At 36.7% G+C, this 20786-nt stretch overlaps 2 protein-coding genes across 2 annotated transcripts; one reads left to right on the top strand and one right to left on the bottom strand.

Moving 5' to 3' along the window:
• Nucleotides 1–2013: 2013 nt before the first annotated feature.
• LOC140152600 (molecular chaperone MKKS-like) lies at nt 2014–13100 on the top strand. Its single transcript, XM_072175006.1, has 7 exons — nt 2014–2116; nt 4575–4931; nt 8440–8659; nt 9381–10404; nt 10873–11051; nt 11424–11534; nt 12568–13100. Exons 4-7 carry the CDS (start codon nt 9381–9383, stop codon nt 13090–13092), a joined length of 1839 nt encoding a protein of 612 aa, XP_072031107.1. The 5' UTR covers nt 2014–2116; nt 4575–4931; nt 8440–8659; the 3' UTR covers nt 13093–13100.
• A 3858-nt stretch (nt 13101–16958) lies between these two features.
• On the bottom strand, nt 16959–20449 carry LOC140152598 (2-amino-1-hydroxyethylphosphonate dioxygenase (glycine-forming)-like). Its single transcript, XM_072175005.1, has 3 exons — nt 20189–20449; nt 18797–19022; nt 16959–17430 (listed from the first exon to the last, which is right to left on the bottom strand). The coding sequence occupies exons 1-3, from the start codon at nt 20333–20335 to the stop codon at nt 17210–17212; spliced, it is 594 nt and encodes a 197-aa protein (XP_072031106.1). The 5' UTR covers nt 20336–20449; the 3' UTR covers nt 16959–17209.
• Nucleotides 20450–20786: the final 337 nt, after the last annotated feature.

Here is a 20786-nt window from a genome sequence, read left to right as displayed (position 1 = left end):
GGGAGCAATATATAAAGCGTGTGGGTTACGATACCAATTGAAAAAAATATAATATAATAAAGTAATTTGATGATCCGTTGAAAAACATTCATATTTTCTTCATAAATCGCGAAAGAAAATGTCATAAATTAATTTGCTGATGTTTTCGATTCATGCGATGTCACCCATAGTAGAATCGAAGCGCCGTAAATTTTATGAATGAATATAATTTTCAGCCTCGTCACCAGCTGCTTTGGCCCGCTCGCTGCACACAAGTGGGGCGATCGGAACCACAGCGCCTGTGTAGATCGAGACTGATTTATCGGAAATTCAGAACCGATTCAGGATGTCAGCCATGTGCAGAAGTTTACGCGTGTTGTTGTCATCTGATGAATGAAACGAAATTGATGATGAAAATGACTTCGAAAAAGCGACGCACAGTTCGTTCAGGGACCTTTTGGGGCGAGTAATTGTGCCAATATAATGTTGCAAACACGGTTCGATTTAGAGGGGTTTTACATGCACATATGCATGTAACTTTGGCTCTGTGCATGTAGAATTTTGCCTGTGCATGCAAAATTTTGTGTTATTTGGCCCATTTTGAGGGAAAAATCGGAGTTGTGCATGTACATTTTATTTTCTACATCGAACCCTGGTTGCAAATGTTTCAGATGATGAATAAAATCATGAGTGTTTGTTAGATGAGGATAAATTCTGCATCAATTCGGACTCTGAAATGGACAATGTCGGGTGCAGATTGTGAGAACCCGGAAGTGACTAGTATGTAATTGCGACGAAGCTTCCGAATTTGACAACTACAATGTTGAAAGCTTTGGTCACAAAAGGGTGGGGGTTCAATTTTTGGAAAAAAGGGTGTATACCTAAAAAGCGTGGCGGAAAAATAAAAAGGGTGGGGGTTTGACCCCCTGACAAACAGTGTATCACATCGTTATCGGCGATCGTGATTTTTTTCTTCTGAAGTTTGGCTGGTACCCACTAGCGTCATGCACGTGATGTGACACAGCTAAAATAATCGACAGGAAATCGGGGATCATTAAAACGTCAATAAATTTCAAAACACAGAAAGCAGTAAACTTAATGGCGAGCGGTCCGAATTTTGAGCCATACAAGTTTACGTGGTGAACTAACCCCCCCCCAACGTATGCGACAACCAGAGATGGTGATTGTACGTGACGCAACAGATACAGATACATGCATTTACTTATCAAAGGCGTGCTGCGAGATTTGTAAAAAGTGATTATGGACGCACAAGTAGTGTTACAAACATGCTTCAAGAACTTGGGTGGGACACCCTGGAAACTCAGAGAACTCATGCTAAACTCATCACCATCTTCAAGGAAACTCATGGACTCATCCCAAGCAATATCAGCCATCTCCAGGTCGGCAATTTCCCTACCAGTACTATATGTACCCGTTCATCACATAATTTGAATTACAATATCCCCCAATCCAACAAAGACTGTTACAGAAGATCTCTTTATCCTTGCACCATCCCTCAATGGAACTCTCTCCCCCCTGAGACAAAAACAGCAGCTTCAGTTCAGTGCTTCAAGACTATGCTGCAGGACGCCACCAGTAACACCAAGTAATGCATGGTGCGGAACTGCACGTCAACAGCCACTACTGGGGCGATTTGTGCAGCTACCACATCAAGATGTAAATACTGTACTGCAGTAATGGGGATGATACGGTTCCAAATTCTGCACCTGGTTCATTGACATATGCCTGACAAAGAAAACATACCTGGCTGTCGCCTTCGCCTGCGATTCTAATCGTACGGAGAGAGTTAAATAACGTGATTTAATTCTCAGTATAATGAAGAATATGGGACATTTTATGAGCCAAAAACTGAATATTTGTAACAATTTTAACTGACATGCGAGCAGCGCTGAAAATAAAATCTATTTCTACACATTTTCACGAACGAGGATACAAAAATAGTTCAATAAAAAGGTATTTTTGTACTGCCCAGACGGACGATGTAAAGAGATACATACGACTGTGAACTGTGACTGAACTACACTAGGAATGAGGCTGAATATGTAATTTGACCACGAGTTTCGATTAGCTGTATGACGAGCTTGCAGTAAAATGTGCAGGAGCTGAGGCAGAAAAGGTGAACTTTATATCTTGTTTCTTACTAAAATAGCGGCCTACGAAGTGTAAATTTATTGAAATTTTTGATATGAAGGGAAGCAGGTGGTTACTTATCGAATTATAGACCTTGCCCTTCAAATTTGAGATAATTTTAAGCTTACTATAATTTTTATATACATATTTAACCATTACATTTCATGACATAAGTCATAACCAGCGTTCGAAATTTTGGTTGTCTGTTCGCCCCGGACAACCAAAATGAACGTCGGACAACCCAAAATGCTGACGGCAGTTGTCCGAGGGACAACCATAAAAATGTGTACCAATGAAGACCACGTATATTAAAAGCTTAGCTAGTGGGGATTTTGTGTTGTCAATATTACATTCGCATGGACGGACATTTTTTTGCTGGCTCGCTAGGATTCTAGCGAGTAGATTTCTTGCAATATTTGGGTTATTTACCATTCAACTTATATCCTTCAATGTACCTGTATATCGTTAGCATATCAAGCGCGGTCAAAAAAGTTGAGGTTTCTGATCGTCACAATGAAACATTTAAAAAAAAACATGACTTTCTCAGTTCTCCCAGCCATTTTGTTTACTCGTTGTTATCGACATCACCAATTAGTCTCGACCTCACTTGTGCAACGTGGCTGTATCGCGAACACGACTTGACGACAGAAACCGGCTCTAAATGAGGTGGGTCATCTCGTGACTTGCATTGTTTCACCACCGATCACGCTCGTCGGACGTAGGGGGGTCGACGGCTTGGAAATTATAAGTATCAGAAATTCCAAGTTTAATTTACTTGGATACATTGAATAAGATAACTATGATTTGGAGATCAGATATGTGAGTACCAATTTCATATAAATTGACTGAATTGCAAAAAACATTGTTGAAATGTTTGAGCTATAAAAGCGTTAAGTGTGTCCCATTGACACACAAAATGGCATACATAAGCCAGTCTCAGTGTACAAACGGCGTACACGAGACTGGCAAGCGAGTCTAGCTTAGGCCAAGAAAAAAAAATTGTTTGTTTGCCCTTTCCCGACCAACCATAATTCCCATAAAATCACTAAAATCTTGGGGCGCATTTTTATTTTATTTTATTTAAAAAAAATTATACTTAAGATATTTTTAAGCTTTTTGAAACCTAGACTTTGGCAAATGATACCTCATGATTATATTTCCATGACTGTTCTTATTTTTCTTTGTTTCTGTTTTGATTTTGAAACAAATGTGGGACTTTAACATGCGCTGTTTACATCACACACAAAAAAAGATTTTTAAAGAAATCAACCTACTGACCCTCCTGATTTTGTTCATGAAATTGAAAGGGCAAACAAACAATTTATTTTTCTTGGAAATTTTATTTCAGCACAGACAACAGTTGTGGAGTTACAGTCAAAAATGAGGGAACCAATATTTGATCAATACATCAATAACTACTTGCTCTGAGTTACTGAATTTTCAGTACAGTAGTTGTAGTCCTTGCCCCTATAATATACATATCTTACTTGTCACAAATGTGCTATAATTTTTGAGAAAAATGCAAAAATAGGCACAAAACTGTTCAAAATGCAACCTTTACTCAAAAGATACAGTTGACTCATCAAAATAACTTTCATACAAATTTTAACATTAATATAATAAATAACACCCTTGCAAAATATTGACCGAAAAACGACAGCATTGAATGCATGTTCTATCGTGTACAAATTCGAAGCTTGAGTTCTTGAGTAACATAAATGGTAAGAAAAGAAATTTTTTCTCATTTTTGCTTTTTGCCTTAAATTCTCTTTTCTTTCTCCTTTTCTTTTTGTCCTTTCTTGTTTTCTTTCTTTCTTTTTTCCCCAAATTTGATTGACAAATATTGGTTGTAGTTATTGATGTATATTATTGTGTAATCAGGGTTATAGAAATTGAAGTAATTTGGGTAATTTATTTCACCAAAGATATCAAGGATAATTTAAAATCAACACATTTTCCAGACATAGTGGCATAGCATAATGGAAAATGGGGGAAGTGCACCCAATCAATTTAGAAAATCCAGGAGAAAATCCCATATGAAAATTGCCTTTAAAAAATACCCCATCGCCCACCCCCTCCCACACACCCCCATGCCCTCATAGAATGAATCAAGAGCTACACCAAGTTTCATTGTTTTGTGCATGTGGATCGATATTCTATTATATTATAAGTACGCTTGAGTTCATTCTTTTCTGCATGACTTTTTCAGATATCAAATTACATTTTCATTGTGTGTCAGGTCAGTTGACATTTTCATAATGATGCAAATATTTTTGCTTCCAATCCATTGATATGATACAATTCCAAAACTAAAATGTTTTGGTATTGGACTCATGTAAGGTGAGAAACATTCCACAATAAAATCAGACCATCCACCTTTAATCTATGTACAATGTATTGTAATAAAACTAATATGTGATATTGTTTTTGTGTCTTTGTTTTAGGACACCCAAGAGCTGAAGTAACATCTAAATGAGTTGGTATTCACTGCTTCATTTAGTATTCTACCATGTCTAATCCATCCAACCCAAAAACATCTCTTCAACCAAAAGTCAAATTGGATGGTCCTCGCCGTGGTAACCCAAACCGTGTTTTCCTTGTTGCTGCCTTAGGTCTTGGACTCATTCATTTGGGTTGGTATTACATGCAGAAGTCAGGCGCATTTGCAGCTCCTCCTAATTACCACCAGAAGCTAACTCAGGATCCAAGTTTTATGCCAGTATTTACTGATTCTCAGCCGGGTACTGGTAAACAGGATTCCAGAAAGTAAACAAATCGGATGCTATAACAGAACTGCCTTGGTAAGTAAAGCAGTAAAAGGACAATTTCATTTGAAGCTAAACTAAGGTAGTCAGATAAACTTGAGATTATATGTCCAGGAATGTGACATGTCTGTTAATGTCTGTCGAAGTCATACCTTGTAGTGTGTAGAACTTTAATATGTGATATTAAGGGAGGAGTATTGGAAGAGAACTTTTCCGACTTCATTCATGCATTATCTCTGAAATTAAAGTCCAAAGTATATAGAACTGTGGCGGGACGGCCGATTGCCGAGAGAAAAGCACGAGAAATGTCTCAATGTGTTTTTAATGTAAACCTGATTAGCTCAGTAATGTTGAATGTGAAAGTCAGGTGGCCGGGTTGACACCAGTTCCCAAAATGGGAACACGAAAGGTTTTGCTTGAGGCGTGGGTAAGTCGTGGGGCAGAACCCCACTGTTAGAGTATCTCTTACAAGCAGAAATGCATCCAAATAATATCACGTAGTAGTTCTCTTAGTTATCCACAACAATATTTTATTACTCCAAACTACAGCATACAAGACTTAGTCACACCCATCCTATACTTTAGCTTCCTACTCCCACACTACCCCTGCAGTACCACACAGCTGACAGCAAGGATGAGAATCAATAGGGAAAATGTGTTAATACAATTTAACATGAAAGGCCTACAAAAGTCGAAGTTATTTTGGTACTAAATGAAAAATTGGGCATAGTAGCCCCGCTCAGCGCATGCTAATAGTAATGACACTTACGAACACATGCAAGCATGCATTGGTAAAATATCATCATAAAATCTATATACACATAATAAAACAATATGATTCCAACAGCATGTGCACTAATCACGCACATAATAAAAATAAACATGACTCCCCAAATAAAATCCTCTCTTGTTTATACAATATAAAACTCACCAAAATGATATCCTCTCAAAAGCCACAATACTCCTCAGACTTAGTTGACGTAACTCTAAGGAATACTACTCCATTTATTTGATACTCCACTCAGGATTAACCCCGGGTAACTCACAGGGCCGGCGTCAATCCCTACTTCTCCAGAGCAGTCGATAATCCTCTCAGGATTAACCCCGGGTTCTCGCAGGGCCGGCGTTAATCCCTACTCTCCATATTAGTTGATAATCCACTCAGGATTAACCCGGGTAACTCACAGGGCCGGCGTTAATCCCTACTCTCCATCTTAGTTGATAATCCACTCAGGATTAACCCCGGGTAACTTACAGGGCCGGCGTTAATCCCTACTCTCCATCTTAGTTGATAATCCACTCAGGATTAACCCCGGGTAACTCACAGGGCCGGCGTTAATCCCTACTCTCCATCTTAGTTGATAATCCACTCAGGATTAACCCGGGTAACTCACAGGGCCGGCGTTAATCCCTACTCTCCATCTTAGTTGATAATCCACTCAGGATTAACCCCGGGTAACTCACAGGGCCGGCGTTAATCCCTACTCTCCATCTTAGTTGATAATCCACTCAGGATTAACCCCGGGTAACTCACAGGGCGGGCGTTAATCCCTACTCTCCATCTTAGTTGATAATCCACTCAGGATTAACCCGGGTAACTCACAGGGCGGCGTTAATCCCTACTCTCCATCTTAGTTGATAATCCACTCAGGATTAACCCGGGTAACTCACAGGGCGGCGTTAATCCCTACTCTCCATCTTAGTTGATAATCCACTCAGGCCTGTAGGCCTAAGTATATCCTACAAAGAGCAAACATATGCACAGAGTCCGTTGGAATCAATAAAAATAAATAATAAATACTGCCCATCACTTACCACGTAATTCCGTGAACGCTAAACCTTCACATAAAAAGATATATGAATATTTAAATACTTTTTCACACAACACATAGGCCTAAATAAGATTATAGGCCCTGTACATGACAATCTCATAATACAAACCTAACTATTCTAGCATTTGGGTGTGACTTGTACATAAATACTATGATCTAAATGTTAAAGCCTCTATGATTTGAAACAATTTGTAATTTAAGTTTACAAGACTACTTTTGGTTGAGGCCTATTGCATATTGGATAATAATCGTGAATAATGTCAAAGGTCAGGCAACATTGCAACACATAATAATTTGTGAAATGTGAGAAAGAGAGTGTGAATATTATTTTCCAAACGAAAATAATACACAGCGAAAATATAATGATCACTAATAATTATGCACAACATACCAAGTCTAAAATAATTAATTAAATCTAAGATGCGAAAATATAGAACGGGGAACCCCCCGTATTGATGCAATTAGCACATGTACATTGTATATGCACTCCCAGTAATGTACCCGTGCTGTACACGCACCTATGACCTCGAAGAAAGGTCATCCATCACCTTCGCACGTAAGCACCCACACAATGATGGAACCCATATTTAATTACAAATATAAAATAATACACAACACCAAACTAATTCAGCTCTTTCTCACTTCCCACTTTACCTAGAAAGCTGAATTGCACACCATAGCAAGGGCAAAGGTATGCTGTCTGGTTTAGGACCTATGATGATAAAATACTAGAATGAGAAATCATGAATTTGGAGGTGCATTTGAAACCATGACGACAAGAAATTTGGATGCAGCGCTATGCACACCGCTTACACGTGCGAAACAACATAGCCAAATCACCCAACTTACGTATGAAGAAAATCGTCCAAAACACATTAAAAAAAATTGATTTCACGATCTCAAAACCACCTCCACGCGTTCTATACACAATATCCTAACTTAATTTGGAACGCTTTAATTCCGAAAACATAATAATGCTCTGAAAATAATAATTTTAAAAATACGACAAAGAAAAGCTGTATATATTCACCTGACAGCAAGGATGAGAATGACACGAGGTCGCCCAGCCGGCTAGCATGTCGGACGCTCTAATTGGCTGAACGGTTAATTGATTGGATACGTCACGCGCGCTAATTGGCTGAGCGGTTAATTGATTGAATACGTTACACGCTAATTGGCTGACAGAGATAATTGATTGAACACGAACGGCACGCTGATTGCTGGCGGAGATAATTGATTGAACACGAACGGCACGCTGATTGCTGACGGAGATAATTGATTGAATACGTACGGCGCGCCCATAAGGACATCATGCAGGAATGAAATTTAAAGGGTACTACGCGATTTGGGTAGGAAAATGAAATGGGAATTACCTAAGAATAATATTATGTTTTGGCTTGATTTACCAATACCGTTTCAGAACTATACATTTTTAGAATAAAAACAAGTTGAGCAATACTATGGTAGCGTCAGATTTAAAAATATTTTGGAGGTGTACATAGTTTACAACATCATACACTTGTGTGATACACTTGTTGCTTTCAAGTATAGTATGTACATGTATGTTCTGTTTGCGAATTAAATACATTTTGTATGACCAGTCCATACAAGGACAATGTTGACTTAACAAAAATTACTTGATGTCATAGGTGCTGTTGGTAATAATGTTAGTTCTATGATAATTACATTATTATTACAATATTATTTTACAGACAAATATATACATTGATCAACCAACCTTCCCTATGGCAGTGCTTAAGTGGATATCCAGACACAAACTTTTGACAGTAGGCATAGCCTTTGTTTCAGTGCATGCGTTCATATTCACTTCTAACAAAGTGATTCATCATAAAGCTGCTAAAGCTTTGAGAGTGAGACGTCTTCAAGAGCAAGAGGCTAGACAGTTGAAGGAATAAGTAACTAATAATCAAGGTATGTATATAGTTTTTAGTGCTTTTTTCAGTTCTTTTTTCTGGTTATTTTTTAAGTATGAACTAGCAGCAAAGTAAAATGTCTAGTAATAATTTCATGAGATAAGGCAAGAACAGTGTGTTGCTCTTTCCTTTCATTTACATTGTATGTTGATTATAGGGGAGATAGGTTAATTACATTACAGTACCAAGGTTTACAGAGGTTGGTGCTATTCAGACCATACACAAGTGAGTCAAAATTCCACTTGATATGTAGGCTGCAACTAATCTGCTTGTGACAACCTAATAGCACTCCTCATCCACAGCTCATTACTGGATGTGTGAAGAAATAGAGTACATGTAGACAAAGAGAGGAAGGAAGGAAATAGGGGAAGAAAATATAGACACATACACACCCGAGGTCGGGCATATCATCAGGGTTTTTAGTGGATATGTTCCACTGAAACTGGTGGTTCTTCGAGGGATGTGAACTGTCAAAATCAAGAGTCTTTCTTGGCTTTCTGGTTGAAAATTGCCTTAAAAACAGAAATTAGAGGAAGGAGCAATTTGGGGTCTTTTAGAGCAGTCTGTTTGGTAAAATTCAGGGGTCTTTCGGAACTGTACGGTCCAAAAATGGGTCTTACAGGGGAGCATAACTGTATTAAGTGCCCCCAGGCATCTCTACACCCCCCCCCAACATCCCACACACACAGATCTAAAGTATCAGTTCTTGTTGTTTTCAGATGTGTGCATCATCTCCTGGTCTAGGTCACCGATCTTTACCCAATCAGCAAGCCAACATTAAGACTTACACATTGAAGAGCCAACAAGTTCTATTAGCTATATCAACCTTCAAGCAGATCCTTCAATCTTGCTATGGCCCAATGGGTCATGCAAAAATGATCCAAAATAACAGTGGAGGGTACATGACAACAACTTCAGCTTCCAGTCAACTGCTGCAGAATTTGACAGTGTCGAAGCCTGTGCTGAAATTAATGGTGGCTGCTATACAAGGACATTTATCAAGGTTTGGTGATGGTGGTTTGTATTGCGGATTACTGATGTCTAGTCTAGTAGACACATGTATTGGTACGGGTCTTCATCCTGTACTTTGCTGCACCATCAATGAACACTTAGCTCAGAAATGTCTTCAGCTGTTAGACTCAATCAAAATCCCTGTTGATATTGCTGATATGAAAACTATGATTTGTATTGTACGTTCTGTGATTGAGACTAAACCTCTGTGTAATTTGACTCATAAAGAACTAGATTACATAAGTGCTTTAGTCCTAGAAGCTTTCTTGAAGGCGGTGCCAAGCATTGACTCATCAAACACTATGTCAATGTCCCATATTGAACAACTATCAGTGGAAGGATTTCCTGCTCATCAGTCTAGAGTACTTGATGGTGTGCTATTAGAAGCAACCAAATTTATGACTGTTTTATCCAAGACAGTCACAATGCCACAGGTGCAATCAGGGCCACAGCAAGGTCAAATTCGAGTGGCGCTATATGACATATCGATGGCAGGAGATTCCCAGAATTTTGTGGATGTGGACTACGAGTTCATGTCGGATGTGAGTGCTGAGGATGTAGTGGTTTCTGAGATGATGAGGATGGCAGAAAGACTTGTGGCTGATGAAGTAGGTCTGGTGGCATGCCAGAAGGTTATTCACCCAACTGTGAAGAAGTTCTTCAAGGAGAGTGGAGTGTGGACACTGGATAGATTATCTAGAATGCATATTGATGCTGTTCACAAAGTTACCGGTATGTTTATGTATTATTGTGTTGTGCTGTCTTTATAAGTTATTTCAAACAGTTGTTTCTATGCTTTTTGTAGGCCAACTGAAAAGATTTGTGTACCATTTAACCTACTATTTTCCCCATCAGTATAAATAAGTGAAATGTCACAGAAGTATGTCCATCAAGTAGAGTATAGTAAAATATTTGCATCCAACAAAAAACTTTTGACCTTTGCACGGCTCATTCATTTTGCATGGGTCTTGTGTGTGAATTTTTCATGGACCTTATGGATAGATAAACAAACAAACAAACAAACAAATAGTAAAGCATAAATTTGAATGGTACATTACTACTTGTATAAACTTGATGTGTATGCGATGGGAAGTCTGTATTGTTTTTTGGATGTGTGACTAAGTATGTTGGTCTTTTGTTTTTGACATGAATGACTTACCTATAATGCAAGATAACATCGTTCATTTCTGTCACTCACAGGTGCCCAGATAATAAGTACATTCAACCCAGATCTCTTGGGAGACACATATGGATATCTCACTAGTGCCAACATGATTGACATGTATAATAAGAGCTATGTACACCTACTAAATCACAGCCAGCCAATATGCACAATGGCTTTATGTAGTAGGACTGGGGCTGTCTTGGAAGAATTGAAGGTGAGATTTTGGAATTACCTTTTCAGTAAATCCCATAAGCCTTTGCGAGTACATCTGAGATGTCATCATATGACATCATGCCGATCTGCGCCAATGCGCACATCGTTTATCAAACATCGGTACTGCGCATTGCAAATCAGTGTGATGTCAAATGACAACATCTCGGGTGTACTCACAAAATACAACCTCTTAAGACTTATGTGCGGGGTACTGAATCTTGAAAGGAGCGAAAATACGACATGAATGGGAATATTATATAAGATGAAACTTACTTTGGCATCTAGCATGCATCACTTTGTAAAACCTAATGAAATGCTTCATTCCTGGTCCTTCTTGTCTTTGAATATAATAATTCTGATTGACTGTTTACAGAATGTGTGCAATGTAGCCAACCAGACATTGGGCCTTATCTTGTCTAATCCTATGGTATTGCCAGGAGCAGGCTGTACAGAGACCTATATAGCCAGCAATCTCAACAAATATGTAAGTTATTGCATAACATACTTCTTTTTCTAGTAGAGATAGCTTTTTGTGCTGAAATTATTATTATACCTCCTGAAACTGTTCCTTACTGTTTGATTCCATCACCATTCACCAAGATGAGGAAAAGGGGGAAAACTGGTATTTTTTTAAAAATGTATTCAGAAATTGTTGATTTCTGTGATAAGATCTAGAAAATGGAATAGAAAATTACTGTACCATGATCCCTGACAATTTTAGCCGATGAATTGAGAATTGAGGAAGATTCAAATACAGATGCATAATGCATATTGCTCATAAAGTGGCAATAAAAAGTGTTCTCAAAGCAGGCACATTTCAAGAAAGCAATGAAATTTACCCCTTCCTCCCTATCTGTAACAAAAACCCAACTTTAAGAAATATATCATTTGTGGTTACACAGAGGGCATCTAATACCTTCACGATACATTTCGTTCTTCTTTTGTACTTTAGTTCAATCCATTTTTTTAGTAAGTACTTGCTCACACCCTCTCATCCTTAGTCTTCAGGAGCCATAGTTTTACTTCAACTTCATTCCTTCTATCTTAACTATCATCCTCGTGTTAAATCGGATCATCTGTTTTGTGTTTGTCTGTCTGTCTGTATGTCTGTCTGTTTGGTAACTATTTAAGAGGGCCCTGCACCCCCACGCTCCGCGTTTAGCAGGGTCCTTGTCAATCACCTGATTTAACCCTATTTTTCAGGTTGATTCAATGTTACTATTGTTATTATATTAGTTATTTATTACCATGATTTTATTATCATTATCACTATTATTGCTTCTGCTTATCATTATTGAATTACATTTGTACATTGTATTATTGATTGGTGATTGGCAAAATAAAATATGAATGAATGAATGAATGAAACTGAAGGGGAGAAAGGCATCAATGTTTACGAGTATATGCGAGTATACAAGAAACAAATTTGACCGAGGCTTTTATAACCCCGGCTGCCCCAAACTTTCGGTGTGTTACTTAAATAAAATTGTAAGTTATTTTAATGTTTTCATTCACAGATATCTTCCACTGATGAATCTTGTCTTGAAGAACTAAGATGTACTCGTGCCCAATACCTCACTGTCGCCAACAATTTTGCCTCTTGTTTTGAAGCTGTTGCCATGTCGCTAGAGCATGATAGAGGAAGCCATGTCACAGATCCCACCAATCACCATAGATACTCCATCCCACCTGGGTTATCCCAAGACTCTGATTGGTTGAATGTTCATAACATTTGCGCATGCGGTATAACTACTTTCCATACCTCAGACGAACCCCAAAATCACATGACAAGGAGATCTGAATATTGTGAGTTACCAATAGAAAAGGTAGGGAATATAGATGAGTCATCTTCACCAGTCACCTCTCTATTTGAGGCAAATAGAATTGAAAGCAATAACATTGGTACAGACTCGGACAGGCAGGCAAGTAAGAAGACTGTTGTCTTGGACTGTTTCTCAATCAAGAGAAATGCTCTATGCATTGCTGTGGAGACAGCTAATATGGTACTTAGAATTAAACATACATTGGAAGACACTAACTGATGCTCAGATATATCATATATCTGTACTAAAAAAAGCTAGTAAGTACTCCACTGAGAAAATGGTTATGTATGGCATCTTGTCCAGATGTCTCATTGATTATGCATAATTTATGTGTGCAATAATTTAATTTAAATTTTCATTTTGAACTTAAACCTTTGCACCAGTGATAACCTTTGGGACACAATCAACATAATAATGGGAATAGTTAATATAAGATATTTTGTGTATCATGCATTAACTTGAATCATTCTTCAATATGAGAAAATCAAGATCCCTTTTAAAAGGGATATTGAGGGAGTTGTTATTGACACACTTTCTTCAAACTCTCCATTGTAATATGTGTTACAAGATGAATATCAATAATTTTTGTACATTTCACTTTTACTTGGTGTCTCTCTTCAGAGACAAATACAGTCCAACCCTTTTATCCAGACGTCTTTGCTATTGGAATATCTGTGAGCATTATAGGAAAACATGTTTTGAATGCTTTGACACTTTAGTTTCATGCTCTGAGGCATTTAGAATGACATACCGATGTTGCATACAGCACTCAAATACCATATGTCAGTGTTTTTATTACCCCATATTTTTCATTTATTGGCCATAAGATTCACTTATCTTGATTTTTTACTTATCCGGACCGTGCCTGGTCCCATCAAGGCTGGATAAAAGAGGTTGAACTGTACAGGTGTTTCCTTTCTCATCAATATGTTTCAGTTAATTGGGAAAAATACACCAGCATTTCAAAGTAGCTTTGTGTATAAATAAAATGTATTGAGAAATGTATGTCAGATAAAAAGGAATATTGTACAAAATACATAGATTTTAATTGCAAATATGAAGAGTTTTGATAATGAATCATACATATTGTCCTGTGGACACATCTTTTTTATCGCTTGATTTGTCTTCATTAAGTTTGTGTATCAAGTTTAGCCTCAGTTTTAAGTGGAACTCAATGAATGAAAGTTCCATTCAGTGATTTGACCTTTTAGAACACCTTGAAATTCATCATACAATGTGTTAATTAACCATGCAAAAAGCAAACTTGAAATCAGTGGGCTATTTTTCGTTTAAAGTTTTTACCATGGAAGGCATGACTTTAATCTCCCACACAGGTGTGAATTTTAAATGGGGTTACCCACATAGGTGACTCCATTTGAAATCTACATGCCCTGTGTAGGAGATTAAGGTTATGTTTTCCATATGGGTGTATGTATTTCAACTGGTATAGGCCAATGTAATATGGTCAGAATGTAACATTTAACATGAAGTTTGACTAAAATTATGAGTCTACTTTATTCTTTCCCAAGCAAGGTAGTCAATTTCAAAAACCAAGCTTATGGGATGGTTCCATAAGTTAACATTATTTATGCCAAATACAGCCTGAGGAATTTTATCACACTGACCTTTTTGTGCTAATGAATCAAATTTGTGGAATAGTGTGACAAAATATGTTATACAGTAAATCAATGAATGTGGACTTTGATAGTTTTTGTTGCTTCTCAGATACTCATTCTGCCATTGACTACTCCCCATTCCAGAAAAATACAGCACTCATTTTTTGTTCTGCCTAATGAAACATTTATAACTCAATCCTAAAAATTCTTTTAGCACTAACTGGAGAGGAACAAAAAGGAAAAATGAGCCGAAAACATGCATTTTCGGCACATTTTCTGACAATTGAGTCACAAAAAAGACTTGGAATGTGAGTATATGCCGAAATGGTGCTCTAATTTTCATGTTTTTGTGTTACTTTAATTAAATGATTGGTTGTAAGAATGAAACTTTGTACAAGTCTTTACACTTGATTGTCACAGCATCACCCTAGAAATGATGTTTTTGGCCCGTAATTCATAAATTTGGCCAAATAGTGAAATTTAACTTTTATTGCCAGTTTGTACTAAATGAAAAATTTGGATTGAGCTTTGTTTCATTAAATTTGAGGGTAACAGGCATTTTTGCTGTTTGCCCAGTTCTGTGTAATAAACTCACCCACTATATATGTCAAGCCCACGCACTTGCAACCTTCAAATCCTCTGCATGTTAGATTGTATGATTACTTTGATATTTAAGTTTCACTTTTCTAAATGTCAAATTCTGTGTTTTTGAACTTGAAGATGCCTTTTGCTGAATGTGTATCCAATATTTTAGGTGGAAATAAACTTAATTTTGCAAAATTTTCATTTTTTCTGATTTCTACTCCAATTCTGTGATTTTTTTCTATATTCTGTAAAACAGAAAACTTACAACTTAAATTTATGGTTGGTTGATTGCTATTGCAAGTATAGTATATAAATATTAACTGCCTATGAGTGTCTAGTAAAAATATTTTTTAAGTTTGGCATGTTTAAATTCATTGTCAATGGTAAAGAGTGATGTGGATTATATAACATAATATAATCATATACAGAGGTAACTTATTACTTCAGAATTGTGTGCTGAATTTACTTGGTTTTTATTGTCTTCATATATAGGCCTACATATGACAAAGTGGTGAGGGTGAAGCATATTGGCTGCCTCCTTCATTATTTAATGTTATATTTGGCTGCTTAGACACAATGAGAGAGTTATCATGGGGACTTTGGTTGAAATTGTCTGAGTACCAACTGTGAACTCAGGTAGTGCAATGGTTAAGACTCTGGACCAGTAATCCAGCGACCGGGGTTCAATCCCCACTGAGTTCTGATTTTTTCTTTCTCAAATGTTCATATGTCAGTTTGCTCGAGCCCCAAACACATCATTTAAATCATAATTTCTCGGGCTTGCAATGTTCATTTCCGATCCTCGCATATATTAATTGTGTCTCTCATTGTCTTACCCCTGCTAGGGTGAAGCATATAGGCCATATCCTTCTTCATTATTTAAAATTAATGTCATACAAAATAACCAAAACCTTCTGCAGGACTAGTTAACTTTTTTTCCCCAGAATCAAATGTATCTTTCATTTATACAGAAATTACTAATTTGTCAGAAATTACAATATGAGACAAAAAAAACCCTGTTGTGTGTGGACCTTTCAAACAGTCAAGGTTGATTGGGTTTTTTTCAATTGTCAACAAAATGACCTTAACCAACAAAATTGCTTTTTTCTTTCTTTCTTTCTTTTTTTTTTTTTTTTTGCACACACTTCGCTTGTGTTTTTTCAGGTCAGGTTTGTTTTTCTGTATCCTTAAGGGATCTAGAATGAGCGTTTATGAGGCGTTTCGACAGTATTTTTTGTGGGACATGAGAGCACCTCAGGCGTGTCGAATTGCATTCTGAATACTGAAGCATGTCTTTCTGATATCAAATAATTTTCATTTTTGAAATTCACGATATAATACAAATTTTATGACAAATTATTAAAATTTGATATTTTTCAAATTTTGATATATAACAGTCCTCGAAATAAATTTTATAAATCTAATGATATATTCTTAAAGTGTATGTAGCTGGGAGGAAAAGCCGACAATCAATTGAAAATTTTGTCCTTTTATATTGAAGATATGGATTTTTTTCCCAAAAATACCTAATTTTTTTAGTGTTTTGGGAAAAAAAATCATATCTTCAATACGAAAGGTCAAAATTTTCAATTGATCGTCGGCTTTTCATCCCACCTACAAACATTTTAAGTATAAATCATCAGATTTATAAAGTTTACTTCAAGTACTGTTAAATATCAAAATATCAATTTTAATGATTTGCCATAAAATGTGTATTACATTGCTAATTTCAAAAATCCAAATTATTTGATATCAGAAGGACATTCTTCGTATTCAGAATGCAATTTGATATGTCTGATGTGCTCTAATGTCCCACAATAAATACTGTCCAAACGTTCATACCCCTTCCCTTAAGGGAACAAGACAAAAGTTTGATGATAAAGTATGAAGGGGGTCAAGAAGTCAGATTGTGTTTGGAAAGAACTGCAACTGTAGTTAAAGTCTTGGTCAAAGTTGGAAATGGAATTGTCAACATTTTACACTTACATTGGAGTGGGAATGAGGTCAAGCCTTCTAACAAAGTACTTTCTTTTATAGGATATCATCAAAATTTTGGTTTGATCCCTAAGAAAATTAAAGTGGTATTAACTACAATAATTTGCACTGTGAATCAAAGAATAAAATGTTTACATGCTCTACATATTTTGTGTGTGATACTGATTTAATAAGTTCCTACACATCAGCTTGTATTTTGCCAATGGTTGTATTTCCACAGTAGGATCTTTAGCTCTCTCATCCCAAGTTCTCATATTTAAGATGCCTTCAAATGCTGGTAAGGATTCAAATGTTTGTGCTTCTTGTGGAGTCATTGGTCCTCCTTGGTGTACTAATGTCATCTTGCTGGCATCTGAAAGACCTGCAGAAAAAAAGTTCCACAAAACAAAAATGTTTAAATGTGGGTGTGCTGGTTGACAGTAATCCCTCACTTCAAACCACCAACATTGAGATTTAGGCATGTGAAGAAAACTCATATGTTTCTCATAACCCCAGAAATATATTAGACCTGTGATATGTTTACTTTAGATGGTATGAACCAAAAAGTGATAGCCCTCATAAATTGCATCACCCCATAGTATGTACTGCTCTATAAGCCTCTGTGATACACATTTTTGGTACTGGAGCAAGATTGTTTGGTAACATGAGGCCTCATGGGGAGGCTTGAGAGACTTTCAAAGGGGCTTTCTGTGAGAAAAATCTGGCAGATATGGGGACTTGAGTGAGAGATGAACATTTGGATCTTATTTGGGGTTATCAGATGAGAACTAAAATAGCACCACAATGGCCCTGCAAAAAATGAAACCGTGAAGGAAAAGAAAATGGGAAAGGCTTCCTGTTTCCCACCAAAATTCACCCTGATCACAGGCCAAAAGAGTGTAAAATACACATGCACATTGGTATATGTATATGTATATATTCCACCAAAGTTATGCAAGCGGGAAATGTTTCCGTCTATACACCCCCCCCACCAAAACTGGTAAGGCATTGCCCCACCAAGACTGCTGGCTACTCCCCCCTGTTTTAAGTTGCTTCAAATAGCTTTGTTATTTAAAAACAAGTAATCAAAGCACTGTTGAATGGAAGTTGCTCTTCTAGTTGAAAACTAACTGGTCTTTGGGTGACATATCTAATGAGAAATAGAGGGTCTTTGAGTGACAGATTTATCAAAAAATATGGGGTCTTTGAGTAATGGTAATGCTGAAAATGGGGCTTAACAGCCCAACATACACACAGTGGCGGCGCCAGGAATTTTTTTCGGGGGCATTGGGGGGCAAAGTGAATTTCAGGGGGGGCAAAATTGGAAAATTTTGCGCAAAATTGCCGCAAAAAGTGGAAATTGACGTGATTTTGGGGGTTTTGCCTCAAAAGTAGGAGGGGGGGCAAACTGGGCGCCACCACTGCATACACATAATAAGTAATGAAGTAGTTATTGTTGAGCAGTGGAGCAAAAACCTTCAAAGTGCAGATACAAAAGCAGCGTATCCATTTTCAACAATTTATAATGGCAAATTTTATCAAATATTATGAAAATATATGCTACTTTTGTCTATATTTTCAAAAATTAACCTGTCACTTTCAAGTCGGTATAACAAATGGGCACATGTTGGTGGCCTTTGATACCTCAAAAGGTTTTAAAATGGTGTTTATTGCATTTTGCATCTGAACTCTTCAATTGTTATAGATACTGCAATGAATTGTGATTGCCAAACTTATTCATAACTTACCATCATGATAGACTTGGTCCTTATATACGAGGTATCTCTTTGCATCTACATGACCTTTGACCATTTGGCATGTGATCTCAGGCAGCCCATGTTCTTTAAGGAATTTTGCTCCCATTTCTTCATGATTTTGTATGCCTAGTTGTATGCCTTGTGTCTCCATACGAGGTAGATTCTGTTCTAAACCAATCAGATGACCTATGTCGTGAAAGAGAGCACCTAAAATGACCTGTTTGAGGTAGAAAAGGTGCATATATGATATATATTTTAGAGCATTTGAATTAAAGGTAAAATATGATTTCCATCCAATTTTAATATTGTTATTCTTTGCTTAAAATATTGAAATAATAATATTAGTAGTAACTGTCAGGAAAGGTTTCTGTCCTTTTTAACCCAAAATAACAAGGTAAAGTGAAAGAAACCTCACTGGCTATTTTGGCCATTTAACATGGAGTTCTAAATGCCTGAATATGACATTATGTCAACAATGTCAAAATGGCTTTAAAGGTAAAATGTTACAATGGTGTGCATTGCGTATTATCATGCTGATGCTTCTCTTTGCCTCTCAAACCACACTTTTGTATCTTTTTCACTAATTTGTTCCTTTTTTACTGTAGAAAGTGCAAATAATTTACCAAACGTTTATGGGGTTACCTGAAACTGAGCGGCATCATCACTTCACCTTAATTTAGTAAACCTAAACTTAATGTTCATTAACTCTGATTGCCAATGTAAAATAAATCCAAGTTACACAGGTAACAGACTTAGACCTAAAAAAATTGTTTGATTGGCGTAACATAGGGTAGGTAGCTAGGGTTTTTTTTTAAAACTTTTAAAGCTGTAAATTGCATTTTATAAAGTCCTTGGAACTTTTTTTGTATTTATTTATATATATTTTTTTTTGTAACAAAAGGTCAAGCTAATTTTAGGGTAGGTCGGGTTACATCAATCAAACAATTTTTATAGGCCTTAGGTTAAAGCCAAGAATTTTCTGCTTTACAAATGCTAAATTCCGCTTTTCTCCGCTTTGTAATTTTATCACATTTCTGACATAATAAAATTTCACAAGAATTGGGTATCATGGCTGCAATGGGAGGTAGGACAGGCGTTGTACGGTAAATCTATGACGGATTTTACTTTATTTTGATGAATTTTGAAGACCCATTTCATTTAGTATTTTATTTATTTCTTTTCAATTGTATTTTTTTCTTTTTCTATGTCATTTTTGCTTATTTTTTATATTTTTTCTCAGAAATGCGTTTTCCGCTTTACCTCCGAATTCCGTGATTTTCGCGGAATTTCCGCAACGCGGAGAATTCTTGGCTTTACCTTAGGTTGTACACAGTTGTATAACTAAAACCAACCAATTTACCAAAGTAGTTAATGTGTGCTCACCTCATTAGAGCAGCCTTCAGCTTCTGCCAGCATAGCACATTGTACCATGTGTTGAGTCTGACTCACACATTCTCCTATGTAGTCACCTCTACCATGCTCATCATAAAGCCTGAAAATGGCTTCAATGGATTCATTGATTGAATCCATCACTAGATCATTCAAATTGCTTCAAATGACTGCATACAAAATGAAAAATAACAATAACAGAATAATAACCAAATGACAGTGGAAATGTCAGAGGTATATCAAATGTAGTTCCACATGATTGTACCTAGCCCTGTTATCAGTATTAATCAAGTTTAAAGGTCAAAAATCATGGTTATGATTGTCTGTGGTCATGTGATTCAAAGTTTGTTAACACCACTGCACTGTGACACTCTACTTGTGGTACAAAATGTAGTGTATGCACAGAGGCTTTAAAGTTATGCTATATTTCTTAATTTAGTAATTTAATGTTTTTTTCTGAACCAAAGGGAAACCTTTATTGCTTGTGTTGGTATTTTTACCACATTTAAGCGCCATGTTGGGTTTTTTTTAAATTCACATCATTGTGGATAGTTTACTATCAAGAGATTTCTTTTAAATTTTGGATGTGTGT

The sequence above is a fragment of the Amphiura filiformis genome, chromosome 5 (genome assembly GCF_039555335.1).
Source record: "Amphiura filiformis chromosome 5, Afil_fr2py, whole genome shotgun sequence".
Taxonomy (NCBI): Eukaryota; Metazoa; Echinodermata; class Ophiuroidea; order Amphilepidida; family Amphiuridae; genus Amphiura; species Amphiura filiformis.
This window is presented reverse-complemented; position numbering and strand designations above follow the sequence as displayed.